This window comes from Canis lupus, chromosome 5 (assembly GCF_048164855.1).
Source record: "Canis lupus baileyi chromosome 5, mCanLup2.hap1, whole genome shotgun sequence".
NCBI classification, from domain to species: domain Eukaryota; kingdom Metazoa; phylum Chordata; class Mammalia; order Carnivora; family Canidae; genus Canis; species Canis lupus.
In genome coordinates, this window is record NC_132842.1 from 23,930,299 (window position 1) to 23,949,749 (window position 19,451).

Sequence of the window (19,451 nt, forward strand, 5' to 3'; positions counted from 1 at the left end):
TGACCTACCTTCAGCATTCCATCTCGTTCCCACTTGAAGAGGCCACAGTTACTGAAACAGAACAGATGAGATTCACTCAATGGTGAAGTATGGGCTGATACTTAAAAACAACTGGGTTCACTGCACTTGCAGGAAGAGAACCTGCCATCCAAACAAAAGATGAGGTAACACTCATATTACAGGTTACGTTCTAACGCTACTGAAAATACAGAGTCCAATGATTTGAGAGATAGTCTTCAGATCTTTTGTAAAAAGCTAGATACTTCAAAGATGGAATATGAAATCATAGTGTAACAGGGTATGCACATGGCAGGTGATAAACACAAGAGTGGCTTCTACTGATGGGCATCAGAAAGAGACACAGAATATGAAGCTAGCCCTCTGATGCCATGTAGTTTTGGCTTCCCCCGTTCCCCTTTTCTGGAACTAAAAGCTTGTGATAAGAGAAGTTGAATCTTCCTTCTGATCTGCCCAATCCTTCCTCCCTTTTCAAACTTAAAGATGTTTACTCTCTTATTGTTCAGAGGGCCTAGAGACTTTTGTTCGAGTCCAACCCTGAGAAGAGATATGGCTACTACACAGAAAGCTTATTTTTCCACAACGTTCACTCTGCTGAAATAAAGCTACCTGCTTTTGTACATAAAGTTTTATTTGAACACAGCCATGTCCGTTTGTTTTTGTATTACCTACATTGCTTTTGAGGTCTAACACCAAGCTGGGTAGTCATGAAACAGACCACCTGGTTTATGAAGCATAATATATTTGCTATCTGGGCTTTGACAGAAAAAGTTTGCCTTGTTCTGTTTTAGATCAAGAATTGACAAGAAAAAGTCTAGAAAAGCAGTTGTGACAAAAATAATAGCACTGCCTGCAGGATGAAAAAGCATCTTGCTCTTCCCTTTGTGAATTGTACTTATTACTTATTCATGGAATTTTTCTGATCCTCAATTTTATAGAAGCTCTTGCTGTTAAAATATTTCAGAGAAGTATCAATATACAAAAAAAAGGTATCAATATACAGAGAGATACTTTGAAAAATTATAATCCAGATTGTAACAATTACACAAACCAACTCCTGACAAGGTAATGAACTAGCATGGGGTCTGGAGCTCCTCAATCCCAATCAGCCCTGGAGAAACTTGGAAGTGAAGTATGAGTTCCAGGAAGTAAACAAAACACAAAATACAAGCAAGTAGGAGGTGACACTATCCTGGAGGGACATTCTTGGGAAGTCTAAGGAGATCTTGAAATTGCCTAAGACTCATTATCATATTTGATCCTTTAAGAATAAGTCAATAAAGTAAAAAAAAAAAAAAAGTAAAAATCAATCTCCTATATTTGAAAATTAAACAGTATTACTCTTAGATGAAACAGGAAGTCATCAAAGGCATTAAAAAATACTTAAAAAATTTTTATTTAGGTAAACTCTATACCCAATGTGAGGCCTGAACTCACAACCCCGAGGTTGCAAGCTCCTCTGACTGAGCCAGCCAGGTCCCCCAAGAAATACTTTTTAACTATAGGCCAAATGTAATGGGAAACACTGAAGCAGGACTCCTTAGAGGGAAACATGTAGCTTTAAACACATTGACGAGGGAACAAGAAAAGTTAAAAACTAGTAAGCGGAGTATAAGCAATTAGCTGAAGTTGTCAAAAGGATACAGAGAAAACCCAAAGAAACAAGGAGGACAGAAAGATAAAGACAGAAATCAGTAAAACAGAAAGAAAATCAATAAATATGAAGAAAGCTAAAAGATGGTTTTCTGAAAAGAGAAAGAGAATAACAAGACTTATGTCAAAGCTGATCATAAACAAGAGAAGAGATATAATAGCACAAAACATAGAAAGTGCCTATTAATAAAAAGGGGTAAGAGTTTAAAAACAATGAAAATTTATTAGGAACCACCATATGTTAATATATTTGAAAACCTAAATAAAATGAATTAAAAAAAAAAAAGCTGAAGCTGAAATTGGCAGAAGAGACCATGAAATTGAAATGGTAATCAAGCTACTCCTGGACCCCAAACCCAGGCCTGGAACTAAATAATTTTACAGTTGAAAACACGTCTAACTCACTTACAAATATACAAGTGGACCCTTGAAGAAGATGAGAGAGAATAGGGGTACTGGCCTCTGTGCAGTTGAAAATCCGCATGTATCTTTGGACTCCCCCCACAACTTAACTACTAATAGCCTACTGCTGACCAAAGCCTTATTGATCATGGTCAATTAACACATATTTCTACAATAAAGTCAGCTAGAGAAAAGAACATGTTATTAAGAAAATCCTGGGCAGCCCGGGTGGCTCAGTGGTTTAGCATCACCTTCAGCCCAGGGCATGATCCTGGAGTCCCGGGATCGAGTCCCATGTTGGGCTCCCTGCATGGAGCCTGCTTCTCCCTCCTCCTGTGTCTCTGCCTCTCTCTCTCTCTCTCTCTCCCTGCATGGAGCCTGCTTCTCCCTCTGCTTCTCTCTCTCTGTATGTCTCTCATGAATAAATAAATAAATAATCTTTAAAAAGAAAGAAAAAAGAAAGAAAATCCTAAGAGAAAATACATTTAGGTACTATACCATAGTTATTAAAAAAAATCTGCATATAAGTGGAGCTAGGCAATTGAAACCTTCATAAAATATTAGCTAATTGAATATAACTGCATACTAAAATAAGAAATCCTTGACATAACCCCCAAACCACTAATAATCCAATCAAAATGGGCAGAAGATATGCATAGACCTTTTTCTAATGACACACAGTTGACCAACAGACACATGAAAAGATGCTCAACATCACTGATTATTAGGGAAATGCAATTCAAAACCACGAGATATCACCTCACACCTGTCAGAATGGCTAGAATCAAAAGGACAAGAAATAACAAGTGTTGTTGAGGATATGGTGCTCTGCACACTGCTGCAGCCACTGTGGAAAACAGTATGGAGTAAAAAATAAAATACAGACCTACCCTATGATCTAGTAATCCCACTACTGGATTTACCCAAAGAAAATGAAAACACTAATTTGAAAAGGTATGTGCAGCCCTGTTTACTGCAGCATTATTTACTAATCAAATTATGGAAACTTATACCTACCTACTCACACACATACAATGCAGTATTACTCAGCCATAGAGAGGACTAAGATTGTACCATTTACAACAACATGGATGGATTCAGAGGGTATAATGGTAAGTAAAATAAGTCAGAGAAAATTTAAGAAACAAAACAAATGAGGGATCCCTGGGTGGCGCAGCGGTTTAGCGCCTGCCTTTGGCCCAGGGCGTGATCCTGGAGACCCGGGATCGAATCCCACATCGGGCTCCCGGTGCATGGAGCCTGCTTCTCCCTCTGCCTGTGTCTCTGCCTCTCTCTCTCTCTCTTTCTCTCTGTGACTATCATAAATAAATAAACATTAAAAAAAAAAAAAAAAAGAAACAAAACAAATGGACAAAGAAAAAAAGAGACAAAAAAAACAGACTCTTAAATACAGAGAACTGGTGAGATGAGTGGAATGGATAAATAGAATTTCAGATTAAAAAAAAAACATCAGGTAGGTTTTTTTTTAAATGCTAACTTTAAAAAAAAACAAACCTTTAAGATTTATTTATTTATTTATTTATGATAGAGAGAGAGAGAGAGCAGAGACACGGGAGGAGGGAGAAGCAGGCTCCATGCCGGGAGCCCGACGTGGGACTCGATCCTGGGACTCCAGGATGGCGCCCTGGGCTAAAGGCAGGCGCTAAACCACTGAGCCACCCAGGGATCCCCTCAGGTAGGGTTTACGCAAAGAATGAAAGGATACTTCTGAAGGTGATGTGATCATCAAAAGGGGAGCTATTCCTTTTTCTTCTCCCCTTTGATTTACAAGTAATTGGACAACTTAAAAAAAAAAAAATGTACTTGACCACAGCATACCAGGTTATCAGGGGTGAACTGGAGCAGGAAAAACAGAGAAGGAGGGGAGTGGTCATAGAGATGGCAGGTCAGCAACACCCTTCTGGTAGGAGGTAGAGAGTGAAGGTGCTAAGTGGGGGTCCGCCACCATCCTGCAGCTTCTTCAGCTGGAGATACTACAGGGAAGTGTCTCCTCCTGCCTGCCCAGGGATTCAGGCCCATGGACTTCTGGGCTCACTCAAAGTCCAGAGTGCTAAGTACATACCTCCCCTTAGTTGGCCACAGCCCCCCACTCTATTTTTATTTACTTTTTTAGTGCACTCTGCCAAGAGAAACCAAAATACACATGCTATGGTGCCACCTTCTGGAAAACAAAAGAAAGGCTCCTAATTACCAAGGGGTTGAATGTTCAGAATCAAAGTGAACAAAACTTTGCCTAAGTAAGAAAAGGGCTCATTACATCAAATGTGATGGCAGAGACACTCTTCCTCAGACACCATGACAAATCACAGTAATTTAGTATTAAAAATAAAAACAATAACAACCCGACAATTTTCCAGCAAAAGAGTCCAAAGAACATTCTGATCTGATAAAGATTTGAAAGAGCTTTTATGAAGAAATTCAGCAAGCTACAAGGAAACTTAGAAAGACCTTGGAAATAAAATTAATGAACAGAAGAACTTCACAGAAGAAATTCTAAAAAAGAACTAAACAAATTCTGGAGTGGAAGAACTAAGTAAGATGGAGAATGTAAAAGAATGCATTGGAAATACAGCAAATCAGATGGAAAAGAGAATGTGTGAGCCAGAAGACCGAAACCTAAAAATTTATGATGCAGATGGGAGAGGTGAGAGAACGAATGTTTTAAAAAAGAAATGAAGTCCTCTGAGATTCCATGTAGAAAATAGATTTCACTGGAAAAGCTCAAGTAAGAATGATGGGTATTCCAGGAGGAGAAGAGAGGAGGACATGAACAGAGTTTTTAAATGAAATAATAGTTGAGAATGCCTTAAACCTGGACAAAGTCTATGAAGCTAGTTGAACACCTTCTTATCTCAATTCAAGAAGATCTCTCCAAGAAAACTGTATCAAAACTGTCAAAAGTCAATGATAGAGAAAAAAATTTAAAGGCAACAGGGGGGTGGGGTGGGGTGGGGTGGAGGTAGAAACCTACAAAGGATTAGGCTCTCAGATTTCTCAGCAGAAACTCTACAGGCCAGGAAAGAGTGGAATGACATGAAAAATATTCAAAGATTAAAAACTGCCAGCCAAGAATACTCTATTCTGCAAAATTATCCTAAATTTAGGTAGGAAGGAGAAATCAGGACTTTCCTAGACAGACAAAAACTGAAAAGTCTATCACCACTAGACCTGCCTCATAATAAGAAACACAGAAAGGAGCTCTTCAAGCTGAAACAGACAGAAATACATGAAACTCTGATTAAAGTGATAAATGGTCAGAATCAGAAAATTAATTTTTTCTGGAATATTGTATTAAACTCTTAATTATGGTATAAAGGTTAAAGCAAAAGAGCATTAAAAAGAACTATGGCTACTCCTTGGTGATGACATCACAGCACAAAGGAAATAATTTATGACATAAAATATCAAAGGAAGAGAAAAAGGACATAAGCTTTATAGGTGAAGATAAATTGCTGACAGCAGAGAAAGGAGTATTTTACTGAAGAGATGTTTTATGGAAACCTCATGGTCACCACAAAGCAAAGATCTAGAGCAGAGACGCAAAACATAAAAGACGAGAGACTAAGCAAATCACCATGGAAAACTACTAACTTAAAAAGCAAGCAGAAATGGGAAAAGGAAACAATGCGGAGACCAAAAAATCAGAAGAAGAAGAAGAAGAAAAAAAGAGTAGTAAATCCTGACCTATCAATAATCATCCAAGAGTTAAATGGATTGAATCCATCAGTCAAAAGGCACAGAATGGCTAGATGGAAAGAAAGCGACCCAATCATATGCTGCCTACAGGGGTCACATCTCAGCTCTAACAACACACAGGCGCAAAGTGAAAGGATGGAATACGTTATCTCTGGCAAATGGAATCCAAAAGAAGGCAAATAGAGCCATCCTTACATCAGACAAAAATAGACTTCAAGCTGAAAAGAGACAAAAAGGTCATTATGTCATGATAAAGGGGTCAATCAATACATCAGGAAGACAGAATGATTGTAAATCTGTATGCTCCAACATCCGAGCACCGAGACATATTAACAAATACCAACAGATCTTAGGGGGAGAAACAGATAACAATACAGTAATAGTAGAGGACTTCAGTACCCCAGTATCATGATGGATAGATTGCCCAGAAAGAAAATCAACAAGGAAACATGGAAATTGGTGTACACTTTAAAACAAATGGACTTCACAGACATATACAGAACACCCATCCAACAGCAGTGAACATGCACTCTTCTCAAGTGCAGGTAGCATATCCAGAGTAGATCACAGGACAGGCACAATACTAATCTTAGCAATTAAGAAACCTTAAATCATACAGCTGTGTTCTCTAACCACAATGGTATGAAAGTAGAAATCAACAAGAGGAAAGTGAGAAGATCTACAAATATGTTGAAATTTAACAACACATATCTAAGCAGTCACTGGGTTAAAATAAAAAATTATCTTGAAACAAATGAAAATGGAAATACAGCAAATCAAATATTGTGGGATGCAGCAAAAGAAGTTCTAAAAGGAAAGTTTACAGCAGTGAATGCATATATTAACAAATTAGACACATCTCAAATAATCTAATTTTATACCTCAAGGAACCAGGAAAAACAAAAAACCAACTAAGCCCAAATTTAGCAGAAGGAAGGAAATAATAAAGATCAAAATTCTCGATAAAACATTAGTGAATCAAATTCAAGAACACATTAAAAGGATTATACACTATGACCAAGTAGGACTTATCCCTGGGATGCAAGGATGGTTCAACATACACAAATCAACAAATTTATTTTTCTTTCAAGTCAACAAATTTAATCCATCACAATGAAAGATAAAAATTACACAATCATCTTGATAGATACAGAGAAAGCATTTCACAAAATACAACACCCTTTCATAATAAAAACCTTAACAGATTGGGTATAGGAGGAACATACCTCAACATAATAAAAGTCACATATGACAAACTCAGAACATTATATACTCAAGGGGATAAAATAAAAGCATATCCTGTAAGATCTGGAACAAGACAAGGATGCACACTCTCACCATTCCTATTCAGTACAGTACTGGAAATCTTTGCTAGAGCTAGAGCAATTAGGTAAGACAAAGAAATAAAAAGTATCCAAATTGGAAAGGAACAAGTAAAATTGTCACTATTTGCTGATGACATATCTTATATGTAGAAAATCCCAGAGTCAGTCCCAAAAAAAAACACTGGAGTTAATTAACAATATCAGTAGAGCAGCAGGATAAAAAATCAACACACAGGGCAGCCCCAGTGGCTCAGCGGTTTACGCTGTCTTTGGCCCAGGGGCAGATCCCAGAGACCCGGGATTGAGTCCCACATCCAGCTCCCTGCATGGAGCCTGCTTCTCCCCCTTCCCGTGTCTCTGCCTCTCTCTGTCATGAATAAATAAATAAAATTAAAAAAAAAATAGATAAATAAATAAATAAATAAAAATAAACACACAGAGATCAATTGCCTTCCTTTACACTCAGGATATACTCAAAAACAATAAAAGGCTTAGTAACAAATTTAACCAAGGAAGTGAATGGAAATCTACGAGACTTTCCTGAAAGAAACTGAAGACACAAATGAATGGGAAGACAACCCACAGTTCATTGATCTGAAAAAATTAATATTGTTATAATGGCCAAACTACCCAAAGGAATCTGCAGACATTCAATGTAATCCCTATCAAAATACTAAAGGCATTCTTCAAAGAGAGAGACAGAAGAACAAATGAATGCAAACTCTAAAAATTGTGCAGACCCAGGGAAGATCCTCAATAGTCAAAGTAATGCTGAGAAAAAAGAACAAAGCTGGAGACATCATGCTTCCAGATTTCACATTATACTACAAAGCTATCGTAATAAAAACAGTATGATATCGGCACAAAAATAGATATATTGACCAGTAAAACAGAAGGCCCAGATTTAAATCCCAGTATATATGGTCAACTAATATTTCAACTGCTATTCAACATAGGAGCCAAGAATATCCAATGGGGAAAGGACAGTCTCTTCAACCAGCAGTGCTGGGAAAATTGGAGAAACACAGTCAGAACAAGGAAATTGGACCATTATCTCACATCCCTCACAAAAATTAACTTGAAATGGATGGAACACTTAAATGTAAGATCTGAAACTATAAAACTCTTAAAAGAAAATGTAGGGGAAAAGCTCATCAACATTGGTTTTGGCACTGATTTTTTGAACACGATGCCAAAAGCTCAAGCAACAAAAGCAAAAAATCAACAAATGGGACCACATCAAAACTCAAAAGCTTCTGCATAGCAAAATTAACAAGTAACAGAATGAGGGCAGCCCCGGTGGCGCAGAGGTTTAGCACCGCCTGCAGCCCAGGGCGTGATCCTGGAGACCTGGGATCGAGTCCCGCGTCGGGCTCCCTGCATGGAGCCTGCTTCTCCCTCTGCCTGTGTCTCTGCCTCTCTTTCTCTCCCTGCATCTCTATGAATAAATAAATAAATAAAATCTTAAAACAAAACAAAACAAAACAAAAAAAACAAGTAACAGAATGAAAAAACAACCTATAGAACAGGAGAAAATGTTTGCCAGTCATCTATCAGATGAGGGGTTAATATGCAAAATACATATAGAAATCAGTCAGTAACAACACACTGATAAGCTAAAGGATAAGATCATAAAATGAAAAAAAGATATCTACTCACAATCTTGGTAAACTGGAAATAACAAGAACTTTCCTTAAGTTGGTAAAGGCTACACTTGGAGGAGAAATCTGTGAAGGATATATTCACTTAAAGATAAAGAAATGAAAGCCCATTATCATCACTATTATTTAACAAAGTATTGGAGGTCTGGCCAACCCTATTGGGAAAGACAAAGAAATAGAGGGTATTAAGGATGAGAACAAGACAGGTAAAACTGCCTGTTTGTGGATGATGAACTACATAGAGAAATTAACAGACAAATTACTAGTTTAATAAGAGTTTAATAAGCTTGCCAGAGGCAAGATCAACATATAAAAAATTTGATAACATTTCTCTACACCAATAAGCAACAACAAAATACTAAAAAATAAGTTGCCATTCACAGCATCAACAAAAACGAGATTCATCTAAGAATTAATAATATTCAACATCTGAAGTGGAGATAATTCTAAAAATTAATAAAAGCCAGAGGATTAGATGAATAAATGGAAAGATACTTCATGATCTTAAAAAGGGATGACTTCATATATAAAGACATTATTAGTCCCCACAAAAGACATTATTATTAGTTTCCACAAAATTGTTTTATTCACTTAAATGTGATCCTAATTCTACTTCTGAGTGGGATAGACCTTAGACAAGTGCTTTGAGAACAACTAGAAAAACTGAATGGAATAGATATCCTAAAGGGAATATCAACCAATGCTCCACCAATGCTCCCAAGGCAAAAGTGGCCACAGAAATTAGTTAGCTCATGGCTCTAAGATTATATCCTGGTTCTGATTCCCTAGTTCTTGTCCCAGCAACTCCAGGACATTCAGAGAAATGACTTCTGTCATCTATTCAACAAGCATTTGTCAGGACCCACCATGGGGTGGGCACTATACCAAGTATTGGGGATAAAGCAGTGACGAGGGAAGGGTCCCTTCTCTCCATGAGCTTTTAGAGATGACCCGGAGCTGTGAGAGGGATGGAAAGAAGGCCTGACCCTCAAAATGGACTGACCAATGTTCCAGTAGAATGGCATCATATGGGAACTGGAAAGAAGGTTAAAGAACACCAGGCAATCCTACCTGCAGTGCTTTTTGGGGAGCCTATCGAGGGAGATGCTTCTGTTTCCACAGGGACACTTGAAAAACCTCTTTATGCCGTCATGCCAGTGGTAGTCGTGCTGCTCACTGATGCAGGTCTCCAAAGGCTTCAAGTGGGTATAGGCGCACTGCATATAATCAATAGAAGGGTACACATTTGGTCAAGAGCTTTGAAGGAGAAACTGGCTGTTAGGAGGGTGTTCTGTTCCAGAGAACTTCTGTTTTCTTACCACCACCCAGGTAGCTATGAGCAGAGCTTATCTGTTTTCTTACCACCACCCAGGTAGCTATGAGCACCGCCTTATCTACTAGCTGTGGTGATGCCTATGATTTCTCAAGTCTTGCAGAATGATGCCACTTTTTCTTGTGTTTGACACAATTTTGGGGCAGGAATGAAGTACAATAACCTTCTGTAACATCAAGACAAAAGCACTGGGAACCTCTCAATAGCTTCATTAGGTCTGTCCTAAATTCACTCCAGTTGCTTGGTTATAGGACACCGACAGTGGGGCCTATGCAGTAGCCCTTGCATTTCCTCTTAAAAAGCCTCAGAAAAGGATGTAAGCTTATAATTACTCCTCTTTCACAGGCAGCAAAATCAAATGGAGATGATAATAATTGACTTGTAATTCTGATCCTCAGAATGACTGAATAAAATAGGAACAAAAAGCAGCACCATACTAAGAGAACCTCCCCAGTACTTCTGAAGCCCTCCCCATGCCCCCTTCCAATCATAATCACTACCCTGCTTTCTAACAGCAGAGATTCATTTGTCTGGTTTTGTATTTGGCATAAATGGAATTGTATGAGACATTTAAATGAAAGGAAGGAAGGATATGAAGGGTGAACGTCGAAACAGGTAGGTGCTGGGACAGACCATATGGTTTCTGGTAACTTTTGGTTCTGGCAGCCTCATAAAAATACAGAGCAGAGTGGTATGCCAGCTGTAGTAGGTAGAACAGATGCTCCCGCCCAAGACATACATACCCTACTCCCTAGAACCCATGAGCATTTTAGATAATGTGGCAAAGAGGGATTTTAAGATTGGGAAATGATCCTGGATTATCAGACGGGCCCAATGGAATCCTAAGGGCTCTTAAAAATGGAAGTGGAATACCATAGGGAGGCAGTCAGAGGATGTGATAAAAGGGCTGGGCCTGCCATGGCTGGCTCTGAAGATGGAGGAAGTGGCTGCAAGCCAAAGAATAATGAGTGGGATCCAGAAGCTTGGAAAGGCAAGTATATGGATTCTCCCCTAGAACCTCCAAAAGGAACACAGTCTTGGCTGACCTGGATTTTAATCCTGTGAGACCCACAGAGACTACAGAAGAGCAAAATAAAAAAGTTGTGTCTTTTAAAACAATCAAGGTGGTGGTTATTTGTTTGGGCAGCAATGGGAAACTAACACCAGCTATGTCCTTAGATTTGCCATTGTATCAGCATAAAATCTGTTAATCTGAAGTAAAACTGTTACTTATTCTGAACTTTCAAAGGCAGCCCTGCCTTTTGGGGTGACAGCTGGTTCAGGGCCATCCTCTAAATGTAAAGGAGAGGGGATCCCTGGATGGTTCAGCAGTTAAGCATCTGTCTTCGGCCCCAGGTGTGGTCCTGGAGTCCTGGGATTGAGTCGTACATCAGGCTCCCTGCATGGAGCCTGCTTCTCTCTCTGCCTGTGTCTCTGCCTCTCTCTCTGTGTCTCTCATGAATGGATAAATAAAATCTTAAATAAAAAAATAAAAAATAAATGTATGTATGTATGTATGTATGTACGTATGTATGTAAAGGAGAGTCAGAGGTTTGAAAAGGAATAAAGACAGAGAAAATTGTACTTGGTAAGCTAAGCCTCTTCCTCCTCTTATGTATGCTTACAAGGAAGATTAGCCAGGCAGTATAAAATGAGTGGTAATGAAAGGATACTGTTGCAAGAACTATTTTTTGGTCCTATTTGTCAATGTTGATGGACAAGGGTATTATCATTTTTCTAATGGATTTAGTGTAAAAATTCTGCAAACACTGAAAATAATGCAATTTACACTTTGCCTTGAGATTCAATTTAGCAAGTTAAGCCCTGAGTAGAAAGGAACAATAGTAGTTGGTCATAACATGTGATGCCAAAGGAAATCATACATGTCCCAGGAATGTGAACCACGGACTATGGATGTGCTAGAAACTTGAGAAGGACAGTTAAGAATAACTTGGATCCAACGTTCAAGGCTTGCCTGCAGAACCAGGAGCTGTGGTCAAATGAGAGAAGAATCTCACTGCCACTGCTCTGCCACCAGAGCTCAGAGACCAAGTCAGCTGGCAGCCAGGTCCTTGGCTGTCGTGAACCACTTGGTTTCCAGCCTAATTAAATGACCTGTGCAGGACTCCAGTCACAAGACATGGCCCCATATCCTATATATCTCCATGTTCTGCTGAGTCACAACAGCTCAGAATAGGGCCCAGGGTTAGAACCATCTCCTCCACTCACCGTCTTGCATGTCACTACTCGACATTTCACTTCTCTGATGCTTCTCATCTTTTCTTCCATTTGTTCTTTTTTCACCAATGGCTCAAAATAGCGTTCTTGCAGCTCAGCCTCAGCCTGGAAATGACAAGGCATACAAGAGACCTTGCACCAAATCCAACTTGTACTCAGGCACCAATTCAATAATAGTAAAAACCACCAGAGACAAGCTGTTATGAGGACACCTGATAAGAACTCAAAGAACTGCAAACCAAAAGATGATCATAAGTAGACATAAGCTCTTACTTTTTCCAAGAACTGGTTTGAAGGCACCTGGTGATTTTTAAAACACGAAATACAAACTTAAATACTAACATTATTAACAGCGTCATCACATTGAGTGTGTGCACCAGAAGGGAATTATTTCTCCTGTGCCCGTATAGACTCAAGCTATGGAAGGTATTCAGTGCCTCTCCACTTATGACAGCCGAGTCTATTTGATACTATTTTCTAGACCGAGCACTTGGCAGGAGCCATCCTTGGGTGAGGGAAGAGATATTCAGAGCTCGGGAGTTAGTGCAGCTGCACAAGGCCCAAGGCTTCTGGTGGATGCAAAGACCAGGAGCTCAATTCTGCAACCTCTCAGGGATGGCCTCGGCACCTCTTCGGGCCAAGTTTCTGGTCTGGTAGAGTGGTAGGATACACAACTGTCTGATTAGTCAGTAGTTTTATCAAAAGCACAACATTCAGAGCAGAGCATTCAGAGTACTGGCACTAATGGAGACACCGTAAAAATTGGTGGGAGCCCTTGTTTTGTTATCCCAATGATTGCTACCCCTCCCTGCTACTCGCAGGGACCAGGGAAACTGCACCCGCAATGCACCAAACAGTCCCTTGATATGAAAGGATTCATTTGACTGTTTTAGAAGGTACCCATGTGGATGAAAAACCCCATTATAACTCTCAAAACTAACTGCTTTATATACGACCCTACAACATTTGTGCATCATTCAAATATACATTGAATATACCAAGAGCACACTAGGCAACTCGTGTATATAGAGGGACAACCATAGTTTGGTGTGTTCAAAAGGTTCCCTGGAGTATTTATTGTTAAAAAAAAAAAAAAAAAATCACACTGTCAGAGAAACAGACCCATGGTATTTAAGTAACCAAAAAAACCCACACCTAAGGCTTCATTTCTATTTGTCTTATTTACGTTTATAACCCAACCCTCTGACAACTTTCTTATTTCTTCTGGGATAGTTGTGCCTACATGTTTATGTAATCAAATATATATTTTTAATACAAATATTTCCTTTTCTCATTTTTACATTACACATAGGATATGGATACCCTTTTTTGGGAAAAGCTTATTTATTTATTTGAGAGAGACAGAGTGAGAGGGTAAGAGTGGAGGAGGGGAGCCAGAGGGAGAAGCAGATTCCCCGCTGAGCAGGGAGCCCAATTCGGTGCTCAATCCCAGCCTGGGATCATGACTTAAGCCAAAGGCAGATACTTAACCTACTGAGCCACTCAGGTACCCCTATACTGATATTCAAAAGAACAGCTATAGTGGCAAACCACTGAAAGATAAATTCAAAGCTATACCTAGAAAGCAACATTTTTATAACATCGATGTCTATTAAAATTAAGATAAATGATATTCTTCACAAGGACAGAGGCAAAGCTAAATTCTATCAAGAATGTTCCTGTTCCTTGAAGTCAACTCAGACAAAACTATGTCTTGGCTGAGGTCGAAGAAATATTCTTCTTAGTCCCATGACAAAGTGCGAGTCTGAAGGGCAGCACTATCATTTTTGACCTTTTTTTGGCTTTTACCTCTTTGAGTATTCCTGTGTGCTTTGATTTTGCTTTTAGAATTTTCTGAAATTCTTCAGATTCCAGGTAGGTAAGTTGTTCTCTCCTTTTTTTCCTGGCAGGCTCCAACTCATCTTCAGCTAGAGCAGAAAGGAAACAGTAGCCGTCACTGAGAAATTTCAGGAAGCCAAGGAGCCTCATGGACTCAGCTTCTTCCTGTTCTCTCCATCTCTGACAACAAGGCCCTTCAAATTTAATTTACCCCAATCGGTACCAGCAGAGAAAAACTCTTGAGGAGTGAGCTGACAAGTAGGCCCTAGCATATGGGGAATGGCAGATTTAACCACTGGATTAGAATCTCTTCCATTCTTAAGACAGGAACAGACTATGATGATAAGTAATGTCAAGAAAACTCCTTTTTACAAACCGATAATAAAATGTCACCGCCAACTTCATAGTTTTTAAAATAAAAATAGCAATTTGGAAACAAATTCTACTTCTTTCAAAGTAAATCTTTATACTAATATATCTCTGTACAAAGATCTAATAAGTAATCATTTTCTTATTTATTTTTAAGATTTTATTTATTTATTCATGAGAACACACAGAGAGGCAGAGACATAGGTAGAGGAAGAAGCAGCATCCCTGTGGGGAGCCGGATGTGGTACTCGATCCCTGGACCCCAGGATTATGTCCTGAGCTGAAGGGAGATGCTCAACCACGGAGCCACTCAGGCGTCCCAAGTAATCTTTTCCTTAAGCTTTTAGATTGTGTATAATTTCACTTCAACTTAATGTGATCATTGAAAATGGTGCCCCAGTGGCACTAGCGGTTTAGCTCCGCCTTCAGCCCAGGGTGTGATCCTGGAGACCAGGGATCGAGTCCCACATCAGGCTCCCTACATGGAGCCTGCTTCTTCCTCTACCTGTGTCTTTGCCTCTCTCTTTCTCTCGGTCTCAAATAAATAAATAAATAAACTAATTAAAAAAAAAAAAAAGGTCAATTCCAGTTGCAGAAATTCTATTTAGGTACTGTAATAGAGGCAAATTTAAGTAAAACAAAAACTTCTGGTATCAGGGATGCTGGTTATGGTTTAGAACATCTTACAGATGGCGGCGGCCTTCCCACTGCTTACTCTAAAACCCACAGTACCTTCAGGAGAAAAGTTGTGGTTCTTTTCTACACGGTCCTTCACTCCTAGGACATCCTGGGGGTCCTTTTGCTTCTTTTTAATGCTGTTTGGGTCTGTTTTTGTCAGAATCTGGCCTTTTGCTCTTAATTTGGTTATAGCAGCTAACTAGAAAAAAGATAAAAAATCTTAATGAGACAGTTATCTAAAGCCCTGTACCCCTTTTCTAGTTATTAACGAGTGAATTCTATTCTCAAATATAAATTAGCAAAATATATCTTCTCTTTATAACATTACCCAGTTATTAAAATTTTAAAGTATGGGATCCCTGGGTGGCGCAGCGGTTTGGCGCTTGCCTTTGGCCCAGGGCGCGATCCTGGAGACCCGGGATCGAGTCCCACGTTGGGCTCCCGGTGCATGGAGCCTGCTTCTCCCTCTGCCTGTGTCTCTGCCTCTCTCTCTCTCTGTGTGTGTGACTATCATAAATAAATAAAAATTAATAAAAAAAATTTTTTTAAAGTATGGAGACAGCTCTATAAGCTAATAAAGTTTCAGCTTACTTAAATACCAAGTTTAAAATCATTACACTAAAAAAAAATAAAAATAAAAAAAAATAAAATCATTACACTACAGCCTTCAGGAACCATAGAGGAACCACATAAACACTGTGGAAGTTTGTTTTACAATCAGACAGAATCAGGATAAGATTCTAGCTCTGCTACTTACTAGTTTGTAACCTTATGTAAATTACTTAATTTTTCAGCCTCAGGTTTTACATTTATAAAATGGAGATGATAGTGTTTAGTAGGCTGTGCAGATGAGAGAATGTGGGCAAAGCACGAATCTATACAGACTAAACAGCATGTGTGTATATACCACAAGCACATGTCCAATCGTTTTGTTTTACAGGGCTTTTTGTTTTTCTACACCTGTGGTGGGGCTTGGACTCATGACCCAAGATCACAGGTGCTCTTATCACTATCATTACTGCAGGTGCAGCTCTGGCTTATGACTAGCCTTTGCCCTTCAAGTGGTGATAGTGGCTAACTAGGACAAAGAGAAGACAGGCTCTTACTGGGGCTCGGGTTGACTCACGAAGTGTTTGAAAAGTGGGGCTCTGAGCATGGCAATCAGAGCAACTTAGCTCCTGTGTAAGATTTCTTTCAAAGAAGGATTCTGTAAATCACCATTTTACAGTCTTGTGTTAATAATTCCCAGAATTTGCTTCCCTCAGGCCAGCCAGAGTTTAGACCATCTCCCTCAGCCTCACAAGGAACAGTGTTGAGAATGGGTAACGTTCTTGGATTGAACCAGTGGCATTATGTTGATGCCATTATCACTTGATATTCCTTTCACTCTAATTTTCATGATCAATAAATATCTATTACTCTCTTTCAACTCCAGCTACAGCCTACAGAATGCAAATTCAAATGTTAAAAAAAATTGATGCCACTCACCTTTTTGGCTTCTGCTAAAGCACTCAGTTTTGGTCTTGGTGGTGGTGACTCATCAAAAAAGAGAACGTCATCTCCTTCTGAGATGCCTCGCCCCAGCTTGGGCATCTGTGTGGCTGGTGCTCCTTCCAGGCTGGGCAACACAGCCGCCGTTTGCAGAGACTGGGAAGGGACCCGTTGAGAAGAGGGTGTCACGGCTGGGCTCTTGATCCCACTTGAGCTTTGGAGAAATCTTTAAAGAAATACATAGTCACAAAATATGCTGACTGGGACACTGTAGATAGGCCACCAGCTGGTAAGTAGTCACTAGTAAAATAGCTGCTCCTCCATGGTCAAGACCAGCACACACTGAGAATGTGCGGGCTTTCCTAACTCTGGTAACTGACTATTCATTGCATAAGCTCTTGTTGTTTTAGCAATTTAGAACTGATTTTTGCCAACTGGCTTTCTTGTGGGTGCCTCTCAACAGAACATAGCCCTGAAGGTGAGATGTGTGCTGTATTCCCAGCTCTCTGGTTAGCTGGGACCTTCAGAAACTCATGGAAGGTCTCATTTTAGTTTACTGGGAAAAGGTAACACACAGGATATATGTGAAAATCCTTCACAGAAAGACATAATTCACATGGTGACTTATTTTGTAAGCAGTCAAAAGGGCTAATGAAAAACAACAGGTGCCACAAATTATGTAGTCCAGAACTCTCATTTTACAGATGAAGGAATTGAGGGCCAAGATCCTACTGCTTGTAAGTGACAGGCTGATGACTAGTTCCAGAGATATTCCATCAGCACCTCAAACTCACCTGCCTGAAGCCAAATCTATGCTCTGGATTTTTCCAAAGAATTTCCTGGTAGCTTAAAGTGGACTTTCCTATTTATTGAACCATCTACCTTTCAGTGGCCCAGATCTGGGGCAGCCTAACTGTTTTAACTAGGGCAGAACAGGTATGAATGAGTCCAAACCTGACTCCATCACCAACCAGCTCTCTGGCACTCAGTTACATCACTCATAAAACAAGGATAACAGCATCTCACAGACTATGGTAAGGACTAAAAGAGACACCGTTGATTTGATGTATAGCATGTGCTCCATACCTGTTAAGCATCTCTAAACTGATACTCTTATCACTATTCTGATAACTTGAGTTTAAGAATCTTTGATTCATTTACCTTCTGCACCATTTTCCACTTGTTTCTGCCTCTAAAATGACTCTCCACTTTCACTGCCTCACTTTTATCATTTACGTGAACAACTGTAAAATCTATTTACTGGCTTAGCCTGTACTTAAAAAAACTGTGGTAGAACTAAAAAATGAGAGATAGAGGTCAACATGTGCTTTTCCCTTTCACAATACCCTTTTTAAGCGTTCCTTCTTTCCCTTCTAACCCGGGGTGTTGGGGTGTTAATTACTATAACTTGTACCACCTGGTCTCAAATTCACCAGCGTGAGTCAGAGATACAGAACCCGAAAGGCTGTGTTCTTAGGTTATGTTAAAATTGCTTTGGAACTTTCAAAGTTAAAAAGCTATCCAAGCATCTAAAAATTTAAAGCCACATTTTGGAAATCCATTAAGACGTTCTGAGGATCCCAGAGATAAACTATCTAAATAGGAAATATTAAACCCATTATTCTTACCGTTTTTGTATTTCTTCTGACCTCTTCTTCCTCATCTCCAGCATGTGCTGCTTCTGCTGCTTTAAGAGGGCTGATGCTGAGACAGACTGGAAAGCAGGTTTCGGGCTTCCTGTTATCCCTGAAACACAAGCCACAGACTGAGGGGCTCCGAAGGGCTGTGGGAACGCAGGCGTGGGCACAGGAGCAGGGGCAGGCTGACTCTACCTGGTAACCTGGCTTTGGCTAAATGTTGTTTTAAGTTTCTGGCTCCAAATGTAGGCAAGTCCATCAGTTCCTTGAATTCCTCAGAGCAAGACAAGCTCTTCTGGGGTATTCCTGGAATATACAAACATCAGCTTTAGAGGACTCAAAGTTCCAACAGTTTGAGATTATATGATGTTACTTTTAAAACTCTGCATTCAGGGGCAGCCTGGGTGGCTCAGCAGTTTAGCACCGCCTTCAGCCCAGGGCCTGATCCTGGAGACCCAGGATCGAGTCCCATGTCGGTCTCCCTGCCTGGAGCCTGCTTCTCCCTCTGCCTGTGTCTCTACCTCTCTCTCTCTCTGTCTCTCATGAATAAATAAATAATTAAATAAATAAATAAATAAAAAATAAAACTCTGCATTCAGGGCAGCAGCCGGGGTGGCTCAGTGGTTTAGCGCCACCTTCAGCCCAGGGCATGATCCTGGAGACCCAGGATCGAGTCCCATGTCGGGCTCCCTGCATGGAGCCTGCTTTTCCCTCTGCCTGTGTCTCTGCCTCTTTTTCTGTGTCTCTCATGAATAAATAAAATCTTTTTAAAAAATAAAAAAAATAAAACTGCATTCACAACCCAGTCATTTGTAAATGAAGTACATGGAATGCCAAGAGAAAAAAAGAATCCTTAGCTTCTAACATCAAACTAATAGGACTCTGAAGGCATGACAAGCAGATCTTATTTCAAGTTATGATTAGAACACCAGTGTCTGTGGGATCATTTCATACACTATGTCTGGAACGTGCACTATGGGTAGGGTCTGTGCTAGGCCCTCACTACTGTTAGGAACAAAGCCCCAAGTGAAAAGGGCAGAGGTGTCATTCTTTGAGTAAGATCTGTTTTAACAAGAAGGTAACGATGGGT

The 19,451-nt window shown here is 39.8% G+C and overlaps 2 protein-coding genes across 18 annotated transcripts in view; one reads left to right on the forward strand and one right to left on the reverse strand.

The window, feature by feature from the left end:
* The window catches only part of UCMA (upper zone of growth plate and cartilage matrix associated), a 34,812-nt gene extending 20,235 nt beyond the window's left edge, over positions 1–14,577 (forward strand). Inside the window, exon 6 of one of the 2 annotated variants that reach the window (XM_072825810.1) lies at positions 14,258–14,577. The gene's annotated coding sequence lies outside the window, so the exon portion shown is untranslated. Of the gene's footprint in view, positions 1–524; positions 661–14,257 lie in introns of those variants that run through there. The other variant, XM_072825811.1, reaches the window with a different exon arrangement.
* MCM10 (minichromosome maintenance 10 replication initiation factor) overlaps positions 1–19,451 on the reverse strand; it is a 107,817-nt gene that overhangs the window by 70,193 nt on the left and 18,173 nt on the right. For 15 of the 16 annotated variants that reach the window (XR_012030977.1, XM_072825798.1, XM_072825796.1 and 12 more), the window contains 8 exons: positions 18,557–18,667; positions 18,353–18,470; positions 16,722–16,950; positions 15,288–15,432; positions 14,157–14,275; positions 12,339–12,452; positions 9,848–9,993; positions 9–51 (listed from right to left, as the gene is read on the reverse strand). Coding sequence is in view for 15 of the 16 variants with exons in the window: in XM_072825798.1 (XP_072681899.1) it covers positions 9–51; positions 9,848–9,993; positions 12,339–12,452; positions 14,157–14,275; positions 15,288–15,432; positions 16,722–16,950; positions 18,353–18,470; positions 18,557–18,667 (1,025 nt within the window). In the remaining variant the exon portion in view is untranslated. Of the gene's footprint in view, positions 1–8; positions 52–9,847; positions 9,994–12,338; positions 12,453–14,156; positions 14,276–15,287; positions 15,433–15,537; positions 15,741–16,721; positions 16,951–18,352; positions 18,471–18,556; positions 18,668–19,451 lie in introns of those variants that run through there. The other variant, XM_072825806.1, reaches the window with a different exon arrangement.